Raw genomic sequence first — 20,533 nt, forward strand, 5'->3', positions numbered from 1 at the left:
AACCGAGTGAATTCGGCGTGCTCCAATAATATATTTGAGTCCCAGCGCCTGCATGTTTCACGGCTGTGCGACAGCCACAACACATACAGGGATTGCCTAACAAAAAGGTAATGCATGTGTTGTGACTGTCGCGCAGCCACGAGAGATGCAGCTGTGGGGACTCGAACATATTTTTCGAGCACGCCGAAGACACTCGGTTAGCACCCGTGCATGCTCCAATAACACTTTATCCAAGCACGGTGCTCTTCACTAATTTTCATCCATTCTCCATTGAAAAATTCTTCCAGTTCTGTGAGATCAGTGGGTCGTCTTGATTGCATTGCTATTTTTAGGTCTAGCCACAGATTATCAATAATGTTCAGATCAGGGGACTGTGAGGGTGTTCGCTCATCACTAGAAATAAAGCCACAAATAGTAATCTAAGTAATCTAGCCCCAAAAGGGAAGTCACTTACAGGTAACTAACAGGTAGAAAAATAAAAACCACAGAGTTGGACATTACTTGGTTTCGTGTAGCGTTCTCTTCCTGAAGCGGAGTGGGGCAGATGTCAGGTCTTGCTGAGGATGATTCGGAAAGGATGTATTTACATTTTGTTCGGGGTCACTAATAACAGCCCTGGAAAAACAACATCACATGTACTTTGAGCTAGAAAAGCAAAATGCAAACAGTGACATGATAGTAATTAGAGAGGACCAGCATTAAATACAATCAGCCTACTAACTGAATAAACAAACTTTACCAGGAAGGCTGCTGGCTGCATACAGATATAATTGCTTGCTCATGTCGGCAGCTCATTAATCTCCAAAACAGGATTTTTACATTGGTGGATCTGTTTTTATGGTATAACTGTTCATCTCTGTATAACAAGCAGCTCTGCACACTCTATACCTGACAATGCCTTTGCGAGACTTTTTCAAGGTCGTGAACACAATAAGCAATTTTACATTTAATTTAACAATTTAAATGTAGTCGACATTACGCTATTTTCCTAGCCACGGAAGGCGACCACACACAAGAAGGGCTCTCATCCTTCAGGCTGTTTACAGGGACGTCACACACAAGGTTTTTCCACAAAGACAGATATGAGGGATCCATTGTCATTGATTTTTGCCATGGATATCATCGACATTATCAGCCTGTCAAGTTTTTTGGCTAAGCATAATAACTCAGCAGACTTATCTGTTGAAAATCAATCAAATTCAGGACGAACAGAGTTGTAAAGTCAGAAATCCCGACTCATAAGGATGTTTAACACTTCTGACATACAGCAACTTTTAGTGTTTTCACGCCAATGTAGGCGGGGCTGAGGAAGAGCTGGGTGGGATAGGGTGTGGCCTCTTAATGAATTTAGCGCATCTTATAATGTCTTTAAACCACTGTGGAAAATGATAGCGCTATATAAACAAAGAATAATAAATAATAATGTTATGCCTGAACGCCCATAATTAAGACTGGCGTACATAACATCAGTCTTAATGAATCGGGGCCAAAGGATACAGATTTATTGAAACCATCTTTGCTGCCGATAGAAACTAATCACAGTCCAGCTTTTGCTTTACTAGCACAGTTGAAAATAAGAAGACTGAGCTCTGACTGGTTGTTCTGATTCTTTTGAGCATTTTTTTGAAAAATGAGGGACATAGGTTCCAAAATGAGGCTATGGAGCTATTCCAAAGACAAAACTAGGAAAATGCTTCTATTACAGTCTACTTTGACTCTGCTGAAATCTTCTAATTGTCTTCATTTTTGCAGTCTCATCTGGAGTTCTGCCCAAAAAGCCCTAAAAACTGGATTCAGGGGAGCCCCTACAAAGCCAAAGATTGCAGTGACACGAGCAGAGTTCAAATGCACGGCATTTGTGGGGGCTTTTATGACTCATTTAATGAAGACTGGTAAAGAAAACAGTATTCATATACAACCCCAATTTCAAAAAAGTTGAGACGCCATGTTAAATGTACAGTGTTACGGCCGCGGCCCAGCCAACGCCTCCACGTCACCAGACCACGACGACATGGGGCGAGCGTCCCAGGTGGGAACGTAACGTGGACCCACTGGACCTCTGAGGGGGACCTGGACCTACCCAGACTAGGGAAGGTCAGCGAACAGGGTCTGTGGCAGCTGAGCATGTGGACAAGATGGCGACATGCAGGACCAGATGTCACCGCACAACTTCAGGTATGAATAAACATAAAGTTTACTAAAAACAAAGTCACAGTACATAAACAGAACATAATGCCAGGCTCCCGATTCCGCACATCAGGGAAGGGTACACATCTCAGGTTAACAGACAAAGGCAGGAGGTCATCACGCGTAGATGCAGTCCAGGGTCATCTGGCACGGGCATACTAGGAGGACCTCTCTCTCGGACCTCATGCTTAGCACAGGCACAGCAGGAGAACATCAGACACCGACCATGGACAGACATCAGACGATGGCAGGGGGTCATCACGGGTTGATGCAGTCAAGGATCATCTGGCACGGGCATACTAGGAGGGCCTCTCTCTCAGGCCTCAGACGTAGCGCAGGCTCAGCAGGAGAACATCAGACACCGACCTAGGACAGACGACATCACAAGGTGGACCCCAGAGACCCGCGGAACATTGGGACCCAGGCAGCACAGATCCAGAAACACCGGTACTGGTGTGGCAGCTCAGTCATCGTCTGGGACACGGAAGGCACAGGACCAGGAACATCAGCATGGCAGCTCAGGTCATCGACAGAGACACGGACGGCACAGGTCCAGGAACACCGGCGTGGCAGCTCAGGTCATCAGCTTAGACACGGAACGGCACAGGACCAGGAACACTGGCGTGGCAGCTCAGGTCATCAGCTTAGACACGGAACGGCACAGGACCAGGAACACTGGCGTGGCAGCTCAGGTCATCGGCTGAGACACGGACGGCACAGGACCAGGAACACCGGTGTGGCAGCATAGGTCATCAGCTGGTCAGATCCAGACAGAGCCGTCACCGAGAAACAAGGCTGGAGACTCCCCAGGAACACAGAAGAGGAGTCCATCCAGGAACACAGGCAGGACCAACTCTGAAACATAGGCTGGACCACCAGGACCACGGACCAGATATCTGGACACAGGCTGGACATCAGGAGACAGACAGGACATCGGGACACCGGCATGACATAGGGAAGTGGTCGTCATGTTCCGGACATGAGACACGACCTTCAGGCACCAGTCAGCGATCGTCAGGCTCCAGGCACCAGACAGCGGTCACCAGACACGATCACCAGGTAGCGGACGTCAGACTCCAGGCTGCGGTCGGCAGGTTCCGGACATGGGACGTAGGAAGGAACTCAAGAGGGATCGTGCAGGCACCGCCGGATTGGACCGGAGCCAGACGGAGCTAGCAAGCCGAGCATAGCGTTGTAGACGCTCAGCAAAAACACCGGATTCCTTCTTCAGAAGACGAACCTAGGTTTGTTCACAGGACACCAGTTACAGGAAATTCACAGTCACTGGGTACATGGTTCCAGACACGGAGGGACTTCAGGAACATAACACAGCAGGAATCAGGACAAAGACTTTGGAACCAACACGTAGACAGGACAGGTCAAGGATCAAAGGACATCAGCATTCCTAGAACTGATCGCAGGCAGAACAGGAGCTGAATACAAAACACACATGGCTGGTTCAGGAACTTAATACGAAGCTCTGGCAACGCCCAACAGGAAAGAGCAACTTTATATAGTAGCTGCCCCTCAGCAATAGGCTGGGGAGAGCAATTCAAGTGTACACACAAACCCTAATAAAAGCAGGGAAGGTGTGGCCGCGCGCACCTTAAGCACAGACAGAAACCATTACAGCACAATCAGCACAGGAACTGAGGCTTAAGGCACCTGGCAGCGGCTACAAGCCTGGATACATGTGGAAAGTCACGCACCAGCTGCAGAGGACCTTGCAACCCGTGGATAGCTTCTACAGCGGCAGCCAGGGAACCGACATGCGGATTGTCATGCAGCGGAGAAAAGACACCACACCACATGTACGGCTACGCAGCAGAGCAGGGAACTGAGCAGCATCCATACAGGTAACAGACAACAGTATCCCAGCTAAATAGGGGGAAAGGAGAGACATGCAGAGTAACGCCGGAGAAATAAGGTACAAACACACCGGCGTTACATACAGAAACAAGAATGCAATGAATGGGAAATCTCTCAAAGCCGTATTTTATTCACAAGAGAACATAGAGCACAGATCAGATGAAGAAATACATTTTTTCCATTTCATTTAATTAATTTAGAAATTGATGGCAGCAACACATCACACTTACTGAAAAAGTAAGTTGTACTAATGAAAAACATCTAGAGAGTTAAATTTGTACATGAATGCATAAAGAAACCATGTTGGAGAGGTAGAGTCTCAGAAGCAAATATAGTCAGAAGTTCCTAAACCTGAAATTGCAAAGACTTTGAATATTCCACCATCTAGAGTGCATAATATCATCAAAAGATTCAGAGATTCTGGGGGAATCCATGTTCAAAAGTGACGAGGCTGGCTGCTGGTTATCTAAGGGTCCTCAGGTGGCATTGTTCTACAAGCAGGTTTGATTTACTTATGGGCTCAGGAATACTTCCAAAAACTGTCTGTGAGCACAGTTTGCTATGCATTCCATAAATGTGTAAAAGCTCTATCATCCAAAGAAGAAGCCAGATATCAACACAATCCAGAAATACTGCCGTCTTCTCTGGGTCAAAGCTCTTTTTAAATGGGAATGAGGCAAAATAGAAAACTGTTCTGTGGGAGATTAATCAAAATTCGAAATTCTTTATAGAAATCATGAACATTGTGTCCTGGGGACTCAAGAGGAGAGGGACCATCCAGTTTGGAGTTGCATTATTGTCTATGGCACGGGCAGTTTACACATCTTGAAAGTCACTATCAGTACTGAGCATTATATAGAGTTTTTAGCACATTTGCTACCATCCAGACAATGTCGATGTCATTGAAGCCTTGAGTAATTCATCAAGACAATGCTAAACCAAATACTGCACCGGACCACCCCCCCCCCCCGAGTGAGTATAATAAAAGTTATTTTTCATATCTACTAGGTCGGACTGGGGCTTATCTACAGCATTATAGAATGCTGTAGCTAAGCCCTGAAAGGCAGCAGCCGCATCTTATAGCGACCAAAACAGGTGACAGGTGCACTTTAATTTTGACAAATGGAAAAATGTGTAACGTACACCTTCTAATCTATGTTATACGTTCTGTTGTGAATAAGGCTATAGGAGGTGCCCAGATCATTGCATTCTTGTTTTTTTTACATTTTACAAAGCATTCCAACATTTTTGAAATTGGGGTCACACCTACACTCTTTTTGCCATTCTAACATGTGATGCCCCACAAATCATTTGGACTGCATGCGCAGAGACACCAGCCGATCGATCATTCAAAGGACCTGTCACATCTGGGCTGCTCAGGAGGCTTCGCTCTGCGTGTGCACTCACATATTGCTCTTACTTTCTGAGCGGAGCACATGACAAGCATTTTGAGCAATTAGTGGATGTCTTAGGAAATGAACCTCGACTCATTTTCCGGTGTCAGATCTAAGTAAAAAAAATATTGGTACCCCCTAAATGGCCCAAAAGTACCAAATGAACTCAAAAGTAAGCCCTGCTCTCGCTTTTCCTGCTCATCAGAAATCTGTTTTGAGCCCAGCTGTAGAGAAGTGCTAATACGGCCTTCTCAGGTCTGCAGGAGGGGTAGACAACACTGACAATGGTAAGGGTCATACTGTACCTACTATTCTCCCATCCTGTCTGGCATTTGGGGGGGCTGGTTAATAGACAATAGTGTCCCCGCTAGCTCAGTCTTGAACACGTACTCTAATAAATATAGACGGACGTTTTCTGTTCACAAGAGATATTTTACAATGTGTACAGACATTTTTAGTAAAAAGGGTTAATGTACCTAGAAAGATGGTCTATCATAACTTGCTCGACAACAGATTGCTTCCTTCTCTCCGCAGCCAGGTCTTCCTGCGATAATGTCCAGGGAAATACAAAAAGGAAACATTCCGATTAGCAGAAAGTAGGATAATCAGGCTGCGCAGAATGACAAGACAGTGCGAGATTCACAAGTGAGATGGGGATTTCACTGTGCTGTTCTAAGGAAGCTCTTTGCTTTTGAGGCTTCTGCAAGACACCCGTCATAAGGAAGGAATCCAGGCATGTCCTAAAGCAGCCGAAATGTCAGCAACATCTCCAATTAAACTCAAAATCACAGTGCAAAAACAATAAATCCCTTCAGCGATTGGACATCAACAGCACATTGCTTAGCGGTGCATAAAAGTACACGTAGACTGAGCAAAACTAAGCAGGGCTGCCTGTTACTGCACCTTCCAGCACGGAAGAAGCCCCCAGGAAGTCTATGCAGCAGACACGTTCTTACATAATATCGGCAAAAGTCATTTATCTGTACTAAAGTCCCAAACAACTCAATTTAACAATGTAGCTGACATGTTCTCGCAGTTAATATTGTGTACTGTTACATATGATTAATGGCATTTATCACCAATCGGAAGTGGGCAGAAGTGACCACCAATTTATTCACTCCTTTCAGCCATTTACGAGTCCCACAGATGTGAATACACCGGTGGTCAGGCATGCCGTTCTGACATCTCTTACTATGCCGATGGAGCAGGTACCACATGAATTGGCATCTCGCTCATGCTCTATTTGTGGAGCTCGGTCGCCCAGAATTTCTGTACTGTAGAAGCCAAGATGGCAAGTATTGTAGCAAACATGTCTGTATACTGTGTCTAGCGTGTAAATAGTGTCATTTTTGCACCAATTTGACATGTTGGCACTTAAAGATGGGTGATTCTGCATAAAATTAAAATCTCAAATTTTTCAAAGCTAAGGATGAGTTTCTATTTAAATCTCGATATCCTTTTTTTTTTTACACTAAAAATACAAATACATATGAAAAATGCTAAAAATATAGATACATATCATTTTTTATACAAAAGGCAATTGCTTGCACCACATTTCTTAATTCAAATTGATCATCAAAATTGTCCCTCCGATGCCATGGTGTTGTGCCAAAACTGAGCAGTTCTGCCTGTTTTTGGTGCCACAGCAACGTTGGTGACAACCAGCACATGTGCAGTGAGGCGGAGCGTGTTGGCTGCATCTTCATCTGTACACTCCACAAATGATGGTTGCCACCACGGCTGCCTTGTGATGGCGTATCCCGGTGAGAAGAGACAATCACTAAAGACTATTTGAGAGAAAGAGACCTCTTTGTAACATAACAATGCAAATAGGTCACAGTATAATAAATACCAGATAGAAACTACTCTGTGTAGTCGTGGCCAAACGTTACTTCATGACAACTGGTATCCATCTATGATATTGGGGTTAGGTTCATGTGATTACTTACCGTTATCTATTTCCTATGTCTGATATTTTGACTTTCTGATTACCATACTTACTCGCTATTGCACTGCTATTATATATAGTGGAAAACCAAAAACAAATATCCTAAAATAAAAAAAGTAAAAAATAAATTGGAAAAATTGCATGAAGGTAGTAATAATAAGGGTATTTAGTAAACATAATTTTGATCAAAAGAATGTACAAGCCATCCCGCCACGTCAAGGCAATCCTTGTGGGACAGTCCTAACTCTTGTATTTAAAACCTTTCCACTTGTCAAGTGACGTAAATGTGAACAAGGACAATGGGACTGGAAAGGTCTTAAAATACAAGAGTTAAGACCATCCCACAAAGGTTGCCTTGATGTAGCTTGTACATTCTTTTGATCAAAATTATGTTTACCAAATACCCTTATTATTATTACTACCTGTATGCAATTTTTCCAATTTAATTTTTACTTTTTTATTTTAGGATACTTGTTTTTTGTTTTGGGTTTTCTCTGTGTTATGGTCATGTGTTTATATGCATTTACATTTTGCGTACACATTAATTTACTTTTTCAGCTCAGACCTAGTTTCTCTATTATATACAGCGGGTACGGAAAGTATTCAGACCCCTTTAAGTTTTTCACTCTTTGTTTCATTGCAGCCATTTGGTAAATTCAAAAATGTCAATTTTCTCATTAATGTACACTCTGCTCCCCATCTTGACAGAAAAAAACAGATGTAGAAATTTTTGCAAATTTATTAAAAAAGAAAAACTGAAATATCACATAGTCATAAGTATTCAGACCCTTTGCTCAGTATTGAGTAGAAGCACCCTTTTGAGCTAGGACAGCCATGAGTCTTCTTGGAAATGATACAACAAGTTTTTCTCACCTGGATTTGGGGATCCTCTGCCATTCTTCCTTGCAGATCCTCTCCAGTTCCATCAGGTTGGATGGTGAGCCTTTGTGGACAGCCATTTTCAGGTCTCTCCGGAGATACTCAATTGAGTTTAGGTCAGGGCTCTGGCTGGGCCAGTCAAGAATGGTCACAGAGTTGTTCCGAAGCCACTACTTTGTTATTTTAGCTCTGTGCTTAGGGTCATTGTCATGTTGGAAGGTGAACTTTTGGCCAAGTCTGAGGTCCAGAGCACTCTGGAAGAGGTTTTCCTCCAGGATATCTGTGTACTTTGCCGGAATTCATGTTTCCTTCAATTGCAACCAGTCGTCCTGTCCCTGCAGCTGAAAAACACCCCCATAGCATGATGCTGCCACCACCATGTTTCACTGTTGGGATTGTATTGGGCAGGTGATGAGCAGTGCCTAGTTTTCTCCACACATACCGCTTAGAATTATCACCAAAAAGTTTTATCTTCGTCTCATCAGACCAGAGAACCTTATTTCTCATAGTCTGGGAGTCTTAATGTGTTTTTTTAGCAAACTCTATGCGGGTTTTCATATGTCTGGCACTGAGGAGAGGCTTCCGTTGGGCCACTCTGCCATAAAGGCCCGACTGGTGGAGGGCTGCAGTGATAGTTGACTTTGTGGAACTTTCTCCCATCTCCCTACTGCATCTCTGGAGCTCAGCCACAGTGATCTTGGGGTTCTTCTTTACCTCTCTCACCAAGGATCTTCTCCCACGATTGCTCAGTTTGGCTGGAAGGCCAGGTCTAGGAAGACTTCTGGTGGTCCCAAACTTCTTCCATTTAAAGATTATAGAGGCAACTGTGCTCTTAGGAACCTTGAGTAATGCAGAAATTATTTTGTAACCTGTGCCTTGCCACAATACTGTCTCTGAGCTCCCTGGCCAGTTCCTTTGACCTCATGATTCTCATATGGTCTGACATGCCCTGTGAGCTATGAGGTCTTATACAGTTGTGGCCAAAAGTATTGACACTCCTGCAATTCTGTCAGATAATACTCAGTTTCTTCCTGAAAATGATTGCAAACACAAATTCTTTGTTATTATTATCTTCATTTAATTTGACTTAAATGAAAAAACACAAAAAGAATTGTCCTAAAGCCAAATTGGATATAATTCCACACCAAACATAAAAAAGAGGGTGGACAAAATTATTGGCACTGTTCGAAAAATCATGTGATGCTTCTCTAATTTGTGTAATTAACAGCACCTGTAACTTACCTGTGGCACCTAACAGGTGTTGGCAATAACTAAATCACACTTGCAGCCAGTTGACATGGATTAAAGTTGACTCAACCTCTGTCCTGTGTCCTTGTGTGTACCACATTGAGCATGCAGAAAAGAAAGAAGACCAAAGAACTGTCTGAGGACTTGAGAAACCAAATTGTGAGGAAGCATGAGCAATCTCAAGGCTACAAGTCCATCTCCAAAGACCTGAATGTTCCTGTGTCTACCGTGCACAATGTCATCAAGAAGTTTAAAGCCCATGGCACTGTGGCTAACCTCCCTAGATGTGGACGGAAAAGAAAAATTGACAAGAGATTTCAACGCAAGATTGTGCGGATGTTGGATAAAGAACCTCGACTAACATCCAAACAAGTTCAAGCTGCCCTGCAGTCTGAGGGTACAACAGTGTCAACCCGTACTATCCGTCGGCGTCTGAATGAAAAGGGACTGTATGGTAGGAGACCCAGGAAGACCCCACTTCTTACCTCAAGACATAAAAAAGCCAAGCTAGAGTTTGCAAAAACTTACCTGAAAAAGCCTAAAAGGTTTTGGAAGAATGTTCTCTGGTCAGATGAGACAAAAGTAGAGCTTTTTGGGCAAAGGCATCAACATAGAGTTTACAGGAGGAAAAAAGAGGCATTCAAAGAAAAAAACACGGTCCCTACAGTCAAACATGGTGGAGGTTCCCTGATGTTTTAGGGTTGCTTTGCTGCCTCTGGCACTGGACTGCTTGACCGTGTGCATGGCATTATGAAGTCTGAAGAATACAAACAGATTTTGCAGCATAATGTAGGGCCCAGTGTGAGAAAGCTGGGTCTCCCTCAGAGGTCATGGGTCTTCCAGCAGGACAATGACCCAAAACACACTTCAAAAAGCACTAGAAAATGGTTTGAGAGAAAGCACTGGAGACTTCTAAGGTGGCCAGCAATGAGTCCAGACCTGAATCCCATAGAACACCTGTGGAGAGATCTAAAAATGGCAGTTTGGAGAAGGCACCCTTCAAATATCAGGGACCTGGAGCAGTTTGCCAAAGAAGAATGGTCTAAAATTCCAGCAGAGCATTGTAAGAAACTCATTGATGGTTACCGGAAGCGGTTGTTCGCAGTTATTTTGGCTAAAGGTGTGCAACCAAGTATGAGGCTGAGGGTGCCAATACTTTTGTCTGGCCCATTTTTGGAGTTTTGTGTGAAATGATCAATGTTTTGCTTTTTGCTTCATTCTCTTTTGTGTTTTTTCATTTAAGACAAATTAAATGAAGATAATAATACCAAAGAATTTGTGTTTGCAATCATTTCCAGGAAGAAACTGAGTATTATCTGACAGAATTGCAGGGGTGTCAATACTTTTATCCACAACTGTATAGACAGGTGTGTGCCTTTACAAATCAAGTCCTATCAGTTTAATTAAACACAGCTGGACTCCAATGAAGGAGTAGAACCATCTCAAGGAGGATCACAAGGAAATGGACAGCATGTGACTTAAATATGAGTGTCTGAGCAAAGGGTCTGAATACTTATGAGAATGTGATATTTCAGTTTTTCTTTTTAATAAATTTGCAAAAATGTCTCCATTTCTGTTTTTTTCAGTCAAGATGGGATGCAGAGTGTACATTAATGAGAAAAAAATGAACTTTTTTGAATTTACCAAATGGCTGCAATGAAACAAAGAGTGAAAAAATTTAAAGGGGTCTGAATACTTTCCATACCCACTGTATGTATGGTTCTCGGTAATCTACGTCAGTAATACACATGTATCATGTTGATTTTTATTGTCATGCTCTACAGCCTTGTATATACTATGTTTTAATATTCCTTTTAAATACCTTTTAATCATATTCATTAAAAAAAATTTTTTTATTAAAGATATTGATGCCTTGCACTCATTTCTCTGTAGGCTTTCTCTAATTTTTGTGCTAATTGCCCAGCTTACTTTGTGCCCATGGTATCCATATAGGTCTATTTTATGTAACATTGAAACATCTGAGTAAAAGATCTAAAAACACTAAAGCAGCAAACTTTGTGAAGTTTTGGCCATGACTGTATATATGATTTATAGACTGTGCACATACTATAGTATACCACATACGGTACACAGGATAGCATGAGACTGTTGTATGAGATACTGTGAGTACATAACATCAGATTTTTACATATAGGATTATGTGTTATGCATATATTATACTGTGACTACAGACATCAGATGTAACATATAGGATAGTACGTGACTGGTATACTGTGTATTATACTATGACTATAGATATCAGATGTTATATACAGGATGGATGAAAGGGTTAATGTGGATATGGTCCGTGCTGCTGAATAATGGAAGGTCCAAAGGTGTTTCACATAAAAAAGGTGGTTTATTCAACGCGTTTCAAAGTCTGAATGACTTCTTCATCAGGAAATACCACACAAAATACACAGGTATTTTACGTGGTATTTCCTGATAAAGAAGTCATTCAGACTTTACTTTACTGTGTGGGAGTTGTGTGGTCCATCATACTGTGTAGAGGGCTGTGGGGTCCATCATACCCTGCTGGGTCTGTATGGTCCATCATACTGTGTGGGAGTTGTGTGGTCCATCATACTGTGTAGAGGGCTGTGGGGTCCATCATACACTGCTGGGTCTGTATGGTCCATCATACTGTGTGGGAGTTGTGTGGTCCATCATACTGTGTAGAGGGCTGTGGGGTCCATCATACCCTGCTGGGTCTGTATGGTCCATCATACTGTGTGGGAGTTGTGTGGTCCATCATACTGTGTAGAGGGCTGTGGGGTCCATCATACACTGCTGGGTCTGTATGGTCCATCATACTGTGTGGGAGTTGTGTGGTCCATCATACTGTGTAGAGGGCTGTGGGGTCCATCATACACTGCTGGGTCTGTATGGTCCATCATACTGTGTGGGAGTTGTGTGGTCCATCATACTGTGTAGAGGGCTGTGGGGTCCATCATACACTGCTGGGTCTGTATGGTCCATCATACTGTGTGGGAGTTGTGTGGTCCATCATACTGTGTAGAGGGCTGTGGGGTCCATCATACACTGCTGGGTCTGTATGGTACATCATACTGTGTGGGAGTTGTGTGGTCCATCATACTGTGTAGAGGGCTGTGGGGTCCATCATACACTGCTGGGTCTGTATGGTCCATCATACTGTGTGGGAGTTGTGTGGTCCATTTTACTGTGTATATATATTCATTATGCTATGACTAAAGGACATCAGATATAATACCAGTCACATATTATCCTGCATACAAGGCGTGATGTTCTGTAGCCAGATGCAGTATCAGTCCTGTGCATGATTTTGTAGTATACTGTCTACAGTGACAACCCAAACCCATCAGTATGAAAGATTACAGATCATACCTCCCACAGATCATCAGCGGAGTGACTGTTGCCACTAGAGTACAGGCTCCTGCACAGGAATGATCTTGATGTGACCTCAGTACTCCTACTCCACCTTCTCACAAACATAGAAGCCTCCTCCCTGCAGCTTCCCGAACTGACTAGTCAGCATTTTTCTAGTGGCAGCATACACAGTATTTAAAAACTACCTCTCTCCCTCACTGGTGTGTCTTACTCCCTGGCCTCCTCCACTAATTGATGCTTCCATCGGCTGCTCACATTAACCCTATCAGAAGGGATGGAGCTAATATGGATTTTACATCATGGCCATAAACAGCATTGAGCTACATAGAAAATGTGAATTTACTCGATCAGCTGTCAAGCCCTATCTACATTTATAGGAACATCAGAGGTAGATGAGGACAGCGTTCGGCGATCTCTGGTAGTCCCATAAATGAAGACATCCATAGTGGTGCACGAGGGCAGCCATCTCGTGACTGTAACAAAGCATTAGTCCTCAGAAACAGTCAGGGCCCAGGGTCAGACTTCCCCTAAAAGAAACAAATTAACGAGATATCTTGCTAAGATGGGAGGCTTTGGAGGTCTGTACGTGCTTTCCCATTGCATTTAGTTAGGCAAAGAAGACTGGGTCTGGGTGTCTGCTGTTATGAATGGGTCACCGAGGAGGATGGCAGGAACAGGCTAGGCCACCAGAAAACCAGAGAGGTTGGTAACTCAGCAAATTGCAGACCCCTGATCCTAACAATACAACTAGCAGTAGCCGTGGAGCGTTCCTATGATGCCCTAGATGCCTCGGCACAGCCGGATAACTAACTAAGCCTAAAGACAGAAAGGTGAAATCTAAACTGCCCCGGAGCAGATCCCCAAAGGAATAGATAGCCCCCAAACATATATTGTCGGTGAGACAAGATGAGACACAAACATAGGCAGAAAATAGACTGAGCAAATGATGGGGCCCAAACTGTCTAGATAGGACAGGACAGAAAAGACACTGTCTGCAATCACGCAAAAAAACACTAAAAAATCCAACACATCTGATATACAAAAAACCCGAGGCCACACGACCTCACCCCCGCTAGATCAGCACTCTGGTGTGAACTGGAAGCAAAGCAAAAGATACTAATATAACGGGACTGAACAGACTGACACAAGCTGTAACATATGGAGCGGGACCCAGCGCTGCCCCCAGCAGGGAGTACGCTGAACCTTCGCAACAAAACAGAAAGCAAAAAAGGCACAACCAGATTAGATGCAAAGGATTAGCAAAATAATCACTTAACTGAACCATGCAGATCAGGCAGGAGACAGAAGAACTCAAAATGCTCAAGGAGGAAATCACCAGCAACCACTAAGGGAAGCCTGCTCACTTATATGCTCGTAGCCAGTAATCCCAGATTCCCAATCATCGTCGTCAGGTGGCAAACTCCCATCAAACTAGCCAGCTCCACTACTCCCAGTAACCACCAGAGGGAGCTCCGGCTCTGAAGTCCGAGCAATGGAATTCACAAAAGTCTGCCTCCCGTAAGTGTACATGCCCGAAAATCACGTTCATTCTGCAGGCACCATTAAAGTCTATTGTCCCTTTGGCGGTAACGTCCCAATCCCGTTTTGCGATGGGGTTTGGATGTGAGCCCCGAAGAGACCCACGAATGTGTGACTAAATGTAATGTGAAAACACCCAAAGCGAAAAAAGAGTTTCAACCACTATAAATTTCAGAATATAGAAATGTAGTGTATAGCAACCTCTAAAAAACAAGAAAAGAGCTGACAAGACGACAAGCTGCTGTAAACAGCACCTCCAGGGCAATGGAGGACATCACTGGGTACTACTATCACACTACGGGCAGAGTCAGATGACCGTATAACTCGTGAGAGAATCACATCGCACTGCACGGACTGGCCGGCACCTCTCCTGACCTGAGCAAGACAGCGTGATGGATTACTATGCAGCAGTCAAGCTCAGGTCAGTAGAGCCAACAGCCAGGACGAGGTTTACGATGCGATTCTCGCAAGAGAAATAAGGCCGTCTGTCTCTGCCCTACAACTACTGCTATAAAGCCTGGTTCATATATGAGGTCAATTTCTGAGTATCACTTTACAATTTATAAGACCTAGCAATACCCTCTACTTACAGTATTTAGACTGCTTCTTTTCCTATAAATGACAAATCCTACAAGGCGTACGTGGCGTAAAGCTATAGTTTTCTGTGCATTACTCCAGCACATATTGTCACCAGACTTACAGCGTCCAGCTTCCTGAGGCTATGCTGTGCCGTGTACGGCTTGCCTGTGTAGCAGTGCTGAAGGTAGACCTTATCATCAAATGGCGTTATCAAGGCAAAACCTTCATCCTCAGGTCTTCCACCCTGTTGACAGCGGAACAGAAAATCACTTTACTGGTCAATTGGATTCGATTAGAAAACACCACAATAAAGCAATAGATATCTCAAGAGGCACACACAGACCCCAGGCAGCATAGGGGCTCACGCTGTACAGAACTAAACACGTACCAATAGGCTACTATTAATCCACAGCAAGAAAACAAACAACTTAGCCTTAAAAATAACAATGTTGGCAACAGTGTGAATGGGGCAAACTTTATGGCTTATTTGGGATTCTCTAAATATATAAGTGCCAACATACTGTGGTTTACATGAGAGGTATGTATACTGTACGGTCTATACCTACCTCCAAATATATTGCTAAATAGGACACAATGTACGGGGTGGCTACAAAAGAACTAATTAACATGTAAAGTGTCACACTGTAATGCCAAACCTAAATAAATCAAGAAAAAGGCAAATAATAAAAAAAAAAAAAAAAAAAAAAACACAATAAAAGTTGTCCAAAAAACGCCTTTATTCTTGAGGAAAAATATATATTTGGTCATCTTTGAAACTCGTGTAAAAAATATATTTTAAACTCGGCCTAAAAATACATACCGGAAATTGACTGAGACGTCGGACTCAATATACCATATTTTCCAGAAGCCCATTCTTCATCCTGGTATGCATAGTCCCCTCACCCCCCAATCCTGGTATGCATGGCAGCCCCTTATCCGTATCCTGGTATGCATGGTACCCCCTCATCCCTATCCTGGTATTTATGGTCCCCTCACCCCCCCAATCCTGGAATGCATGGTCCCCTTACCCCCCCCCCAATCCTGGACTGCATGGTCCCCTCACCACCTAATCCTGGTATGCATGGTCCCTTCACCCCCCAATCCTGGTATGCATAGTGCCCTCACCGCCCAATCCTTGTATGCATGGCATCCCCTCATCCCTATCCTGGTATGCATGGTACCCCCTCATTTCTATCCTGGTATGAATGGTCCCCTCACCCCCCCAATCCTGGTATAAATGGTCCCCTCACCCCCCAATCCTGGTGTGCATGGTCCCCTCACCCCCCAATCCTGGTATGCATGGTCCCCTTATCCCCCAATCCTGGTATACATGGTCCCCTCACCCCCCCAATCCTGGTATGCATGGTCCCCTCACCCCCCAATCCTGGTATGCATGGTCCCCTCACCCCCCAATCCTGGTATGCATGGCATCCCCTCATCCCTATCCTGGTAGGCATGGTACCCCCTCATCCCTATCCTGGTATTTATGGTCCCCTCACCCCCCAATCCTGGAATGCATGGTCCCCTCACCCCCCCCAATCCTGGACTGCATGGTCCCCTCACCACCCAATCCTGGTATGGATGGTCCCTTCACCACCCAATCCTGGTATGCATGGTCCCCTCACCCCCCAATCCTTGTATGCATGGCATCCCCTCATCCCTATCCAGGTATGCATGGTACCCCCTCATTTCTATCCTGGTATGCATGGTCCCTTCACCCCCCAATCCTGGTATGCATGGTCTCCTCACCACCCAATCCTGGTATACATGGCACCCCTTACCTCCCAATTCTGGTATGCATGGTCACCTCACCCCCAATTCTGGTATGAATGGTACCCCTCATCCCCAATCCTGATATGCATGTTCCCCTCACCCCCAATTCTGGTATGCATGCATGGTCCCCTCATCCCCAATCCTGGTACACATGGTCCCCTCACCCCCCAATCCTGGTATGCATGGTCCTCTCACCCCCCCATTCCTGGTATGCATGGTCCCCTCATCCCCAATCCTGGTATGCATGGTCCCCTCACCCGATTCCGGCACCACAACCCACCCTCTCCTGACATCACGGTGAGACCTCGCATCAATATCCGATCATTACGTTGTTGTGCTGTCTTGTCTGGACAGGGCGTGTTGTGGTGCTGGACTCGGCACCTGCGCAGTCCTCGCTTTCCGGCGCCATTTTCTTGGAGGCACACTGTAGTGTGAAGACACTGCGGGTGTGTCTTCTACAAAATGGCGGAAGAAAGCGCGGACTGCGCATGCGCCGACTCCGGCCCTCTCCTGACATCACAGCAAGATGCAAGACCCCGCGGCAACAGAAACACCGGATCGGTAAGGCATTGTGCCGGAGATCGCGGTATGCGTTCAGTGCTAACACATACCGCGATCTCCTGGGGGGGGATGAGTCACTCTGTCTGGAGCCAGACTGCACAGGCGCGTCGAGCTTGCACAGTCTATAAAGGCTTCGGACAGTGACGCTTACAGCGGTATATTATAGATTGTTTAACCTCATATACCAAAACCAAAAAGCATCCTTCTTTTTTAATATGTAAATGTTTCCCTAATGAAACAAAGTATAATCAACCACTCCACGTGTACATCTTCCATGACGCTTCCTACAGATCAATATTTGCCTTGCCCAAGCAATCATCCACAGGAAGAATATTCCTACCAATATTTCTCCAAGCTGAATTGTGACATTAAAGATTCTGAGAAATGCAAGTAAAAATCTCATGTTAGGCTGGGGCTACACGGCGACTTTGGCTCAGATACCTGCGGAGCGAAACAGGATTTTTGGTTGCTTACCGTAAAATCTGTTTCTCGGAGCCTTCATTGGGGTACACAGGAACCATGGGTGTGTGCTGCTGCCACTAAGAGGTTGACACTATGCCGTGAAAAAAATGTTAACTCCACCTCCGCAGTATACACCCCCCGACCGGCTGTAGGACAATCAGTTAGTGAGAAAGCAGTAGGAGAATTCATCATATTGGCATAACAAGCCACTCAAATAATCATAACAAGTAATATAAACATAGGAGGGTGCTGTGTCCCCCAGTGAAGGCTCCGAGAAACAGATTTTACGGTAAGCAACCAAAAATCCTGTTTTCTCTATCGCTTCATTGGGGAACATATTGGCCCGAATATGTTTCTGAATTAGTTTGGGTCTATAACAATAGGGTACATCGAGTGACTGGCTATACCCCCTATTCCCTGTTGTTCGGACGAGAAGGTAAAGGGATCACGGAGGTGGAGTTAGACCCCGAAGAGCCTCAGCCCTGGACTGGAGTGTCGCCTTGGGTCCGAAATCATCTTCACCGGCTGCAAACTCTTCACCGAATTGTACACACCAAGCTCCTAGACTGGGAGCACCCAGGGAAGAATGCAACCCCACCTCCTCACCTCCAAAGCGGGGACCGGGTGCTTGTACTAGATCAACGCCCCCAGAACAAACAGGAGCCGCGTTGTGAAGAAAGTCCTTATCGGGTCTTATGCCGTATCCATCCAGATGGACCGGTGTACGAAATACGACCTGAGGAGGATGAAACACTGCCCACTCGTATTGTGCATCGTAATATGCTACGCCCATGTACTTCCTCCGACCCGAAGCAACCGGAGCCTACCCCGTCAACATCCGTACCGTCTTCCGTATGTTGGGACCCGGATGACGATGAAGATTGTCTCCCAGGACACAGAGGCCCTCCATTCAGTAATCAATCATCTGACACAATTTGCCCGACCGCACCAATCAGCCCACCGATGTCCACCACGCCAGACGACTCTACCCCAGTTGAACTTAGACGCTCCGAGCGGTCAACAGCCGGCAAACCCCCTGAACGATATGAGCAAGATCAATTCATATGGCAACGAACATTGAAACCCTTACAGATCGATCTCAATAGACTAAGGCCCTCGCCCGAGGACTGGAGAGCTTACAGGGTGGGGGAGTGTGGGGAGGAAGACTCCCAGGCAGTGACCGGGCAGGTACCCAGGGGACCGCCATCAGGGTTCCTGAGGGAACGATACTGGGAGGACAGTAAAGGGAGAGACTTGACTGAAGTTGTCAGGGAAACAGGGGGCGGGGCAAGGATAATAGGAGCAGGGGGCGCGCTGAAGTGGCAGTTGACAGAGCCTGACAATAGACAGGAAGCCGTGTGAGATAGAGAGGACCGAGAGGCCGGCAGGGGTCTGTGAGGGGAAAGTTGTCTGTGAGGGGAAAGCTACGCACTCACTGACAAGTGACATGTGAGAGACTTTCACTGGCGGCCGCTCCCTGCATACGGTCGCATACAGCCACTCCCACTGTTTCCCGCCCTGTTGTGACAAGTCCGCTTCCTCAAGTGACCGCTGCGACTACAGATCATTCGGTTACAGCGGTCAGGACACTGCCCCCCTGCCTCCTCCCACAGCTGCGCCCTGTCGTCACCGGCCACAGCGGGCGCCACCTCGCTACAGGAGGCCGTAGAGGCCCCCGTCCGGTTTGCTAAGGGACTCTGAGCAGAGGTTGGTGAATGGTTATATTTAGAGACTGCGTCATGACTCCGCTGTGAGACGAGAGTCTCAAGGAGATGCCTGTTGCACCCATCGGCACAGTTTCTTCAGGGCCTGTTGCGCCCCATCGGCACCGTTTCTTCAGGGCCTGTTGCGCCCCACCGGCACAATTTCTTCAGGGCCTGTTGCGCCCCACCAGCACTGTTTCTTCAGGGCCTGTTGCGCCCCACCGCACCGTTTCTTCAGGGCCTGTTGCGCCCCATCGGCACCGTTTCTTCAGGGCCTGTTGCGCCCCATCGGCACCGTTTCTTCAGGGCCTGTTGCGCCCCATCGGCACCGTTTCTTCAGGGCCTGTTGCGCCCCATCGGCACCGTTTCTTCAGGGCCTGTTGCGCCCCACCGGCACAGTTTCTTCAGGGCCTGTTGCGCCCCACCGGCATTGATTCTTCAGGGCCTGTTGCGCCTCACCGCCACGTTTCTTCAGGGCCTGTTGCGCCTCACCGCCATCGTTTCTTCAGGGCCTGTCGAGCCCAAATCTTCCCGGGATACCGAGGCGTCAAGACAGCCGCATCAACGATCTCTAAGCGGCCGCATCTGCGATCCTGAACGACGCCTGGAAGGATAAGTTGTCCATAGGAAATAAGGACCCTTAGTTCGGCCGTATGTGGCCTGCAACACCCGGACTAGCCGGATTAGTCGTATTTAATATTAGAAAAAGTGTTTTAAATGTTATCGAGTCCCTGCGAGGACAGTTTGTTTTTGCCTATTTGGTTTGTTCAGCAAAGCCCCGGCGGCACCAATTTATAAACGTTTATTTTACAAATCACACTCAGTCTCGCGTCTCGTCACTGCATCCTGAGATCCTGTCTGAACCCTACACCACAATGAATTTTAAAAACAAAACAATTCATATGCAGTTGAAGTTCAGACTTTCAGCTTTCATTTGAGGGTATCCACATTAAAAGTGGATGAAGGGTTTAGGAGTTTCAGCTCCTTAACATGTGCCACCCTGTTTTTAAAGGGACCAAAAG

At 45.7% G+C, this 20,533-nt stretch overlaps 1 protein-coding gene across 6 annotated transcripts in view; it reads right to left on the bottom strand.

Annotated features, from left to right (window-relative positions):
* The window catches only part of CAPS2 (calcyphosine 2), a 160,614-nt gene that overhangs the window by 114,800 nt on the left and 25,281 nt on the right, over positions 1-20,533 (bottom strand). For all 6 annotated transcript variants that reach the window (XM_073559988.1, XM_073559993.1, XM_073559992.1 and 3 more), the window contains 3 exons: positions 15,134-15,256; positions 5,927-5,994; positions 502-615 (listed from right to left, as the gene is read on the bottom strand). In XM_073559988.1, the coding sequence (XP_073416089.1) occupies positions 502-615; positions 5,927-5,994; positions 15,134-15,256 (305 nt within the window). The remainder of the gene's footprint in view (positions 1-501; positions 616-5,926; positions 5,995-15,133; positions 15,257-20,533) is intronic.

This window comes from Dendrobates tinctorius, unplaced genomic scaffold, assembly GCF_039654945.1.
Source record: "Dendrobates tinctorius isolate UK_male_01 unplaced genomic scaffold, ASM3965494v1 ptg000290l, whole genome shotgun sequence".
NCBI lineage: Eukaryota > Metazoa > Chordata > Amphibia > Anura > Dendrobatidae > Dendrobates > Dendrobates tinctorius.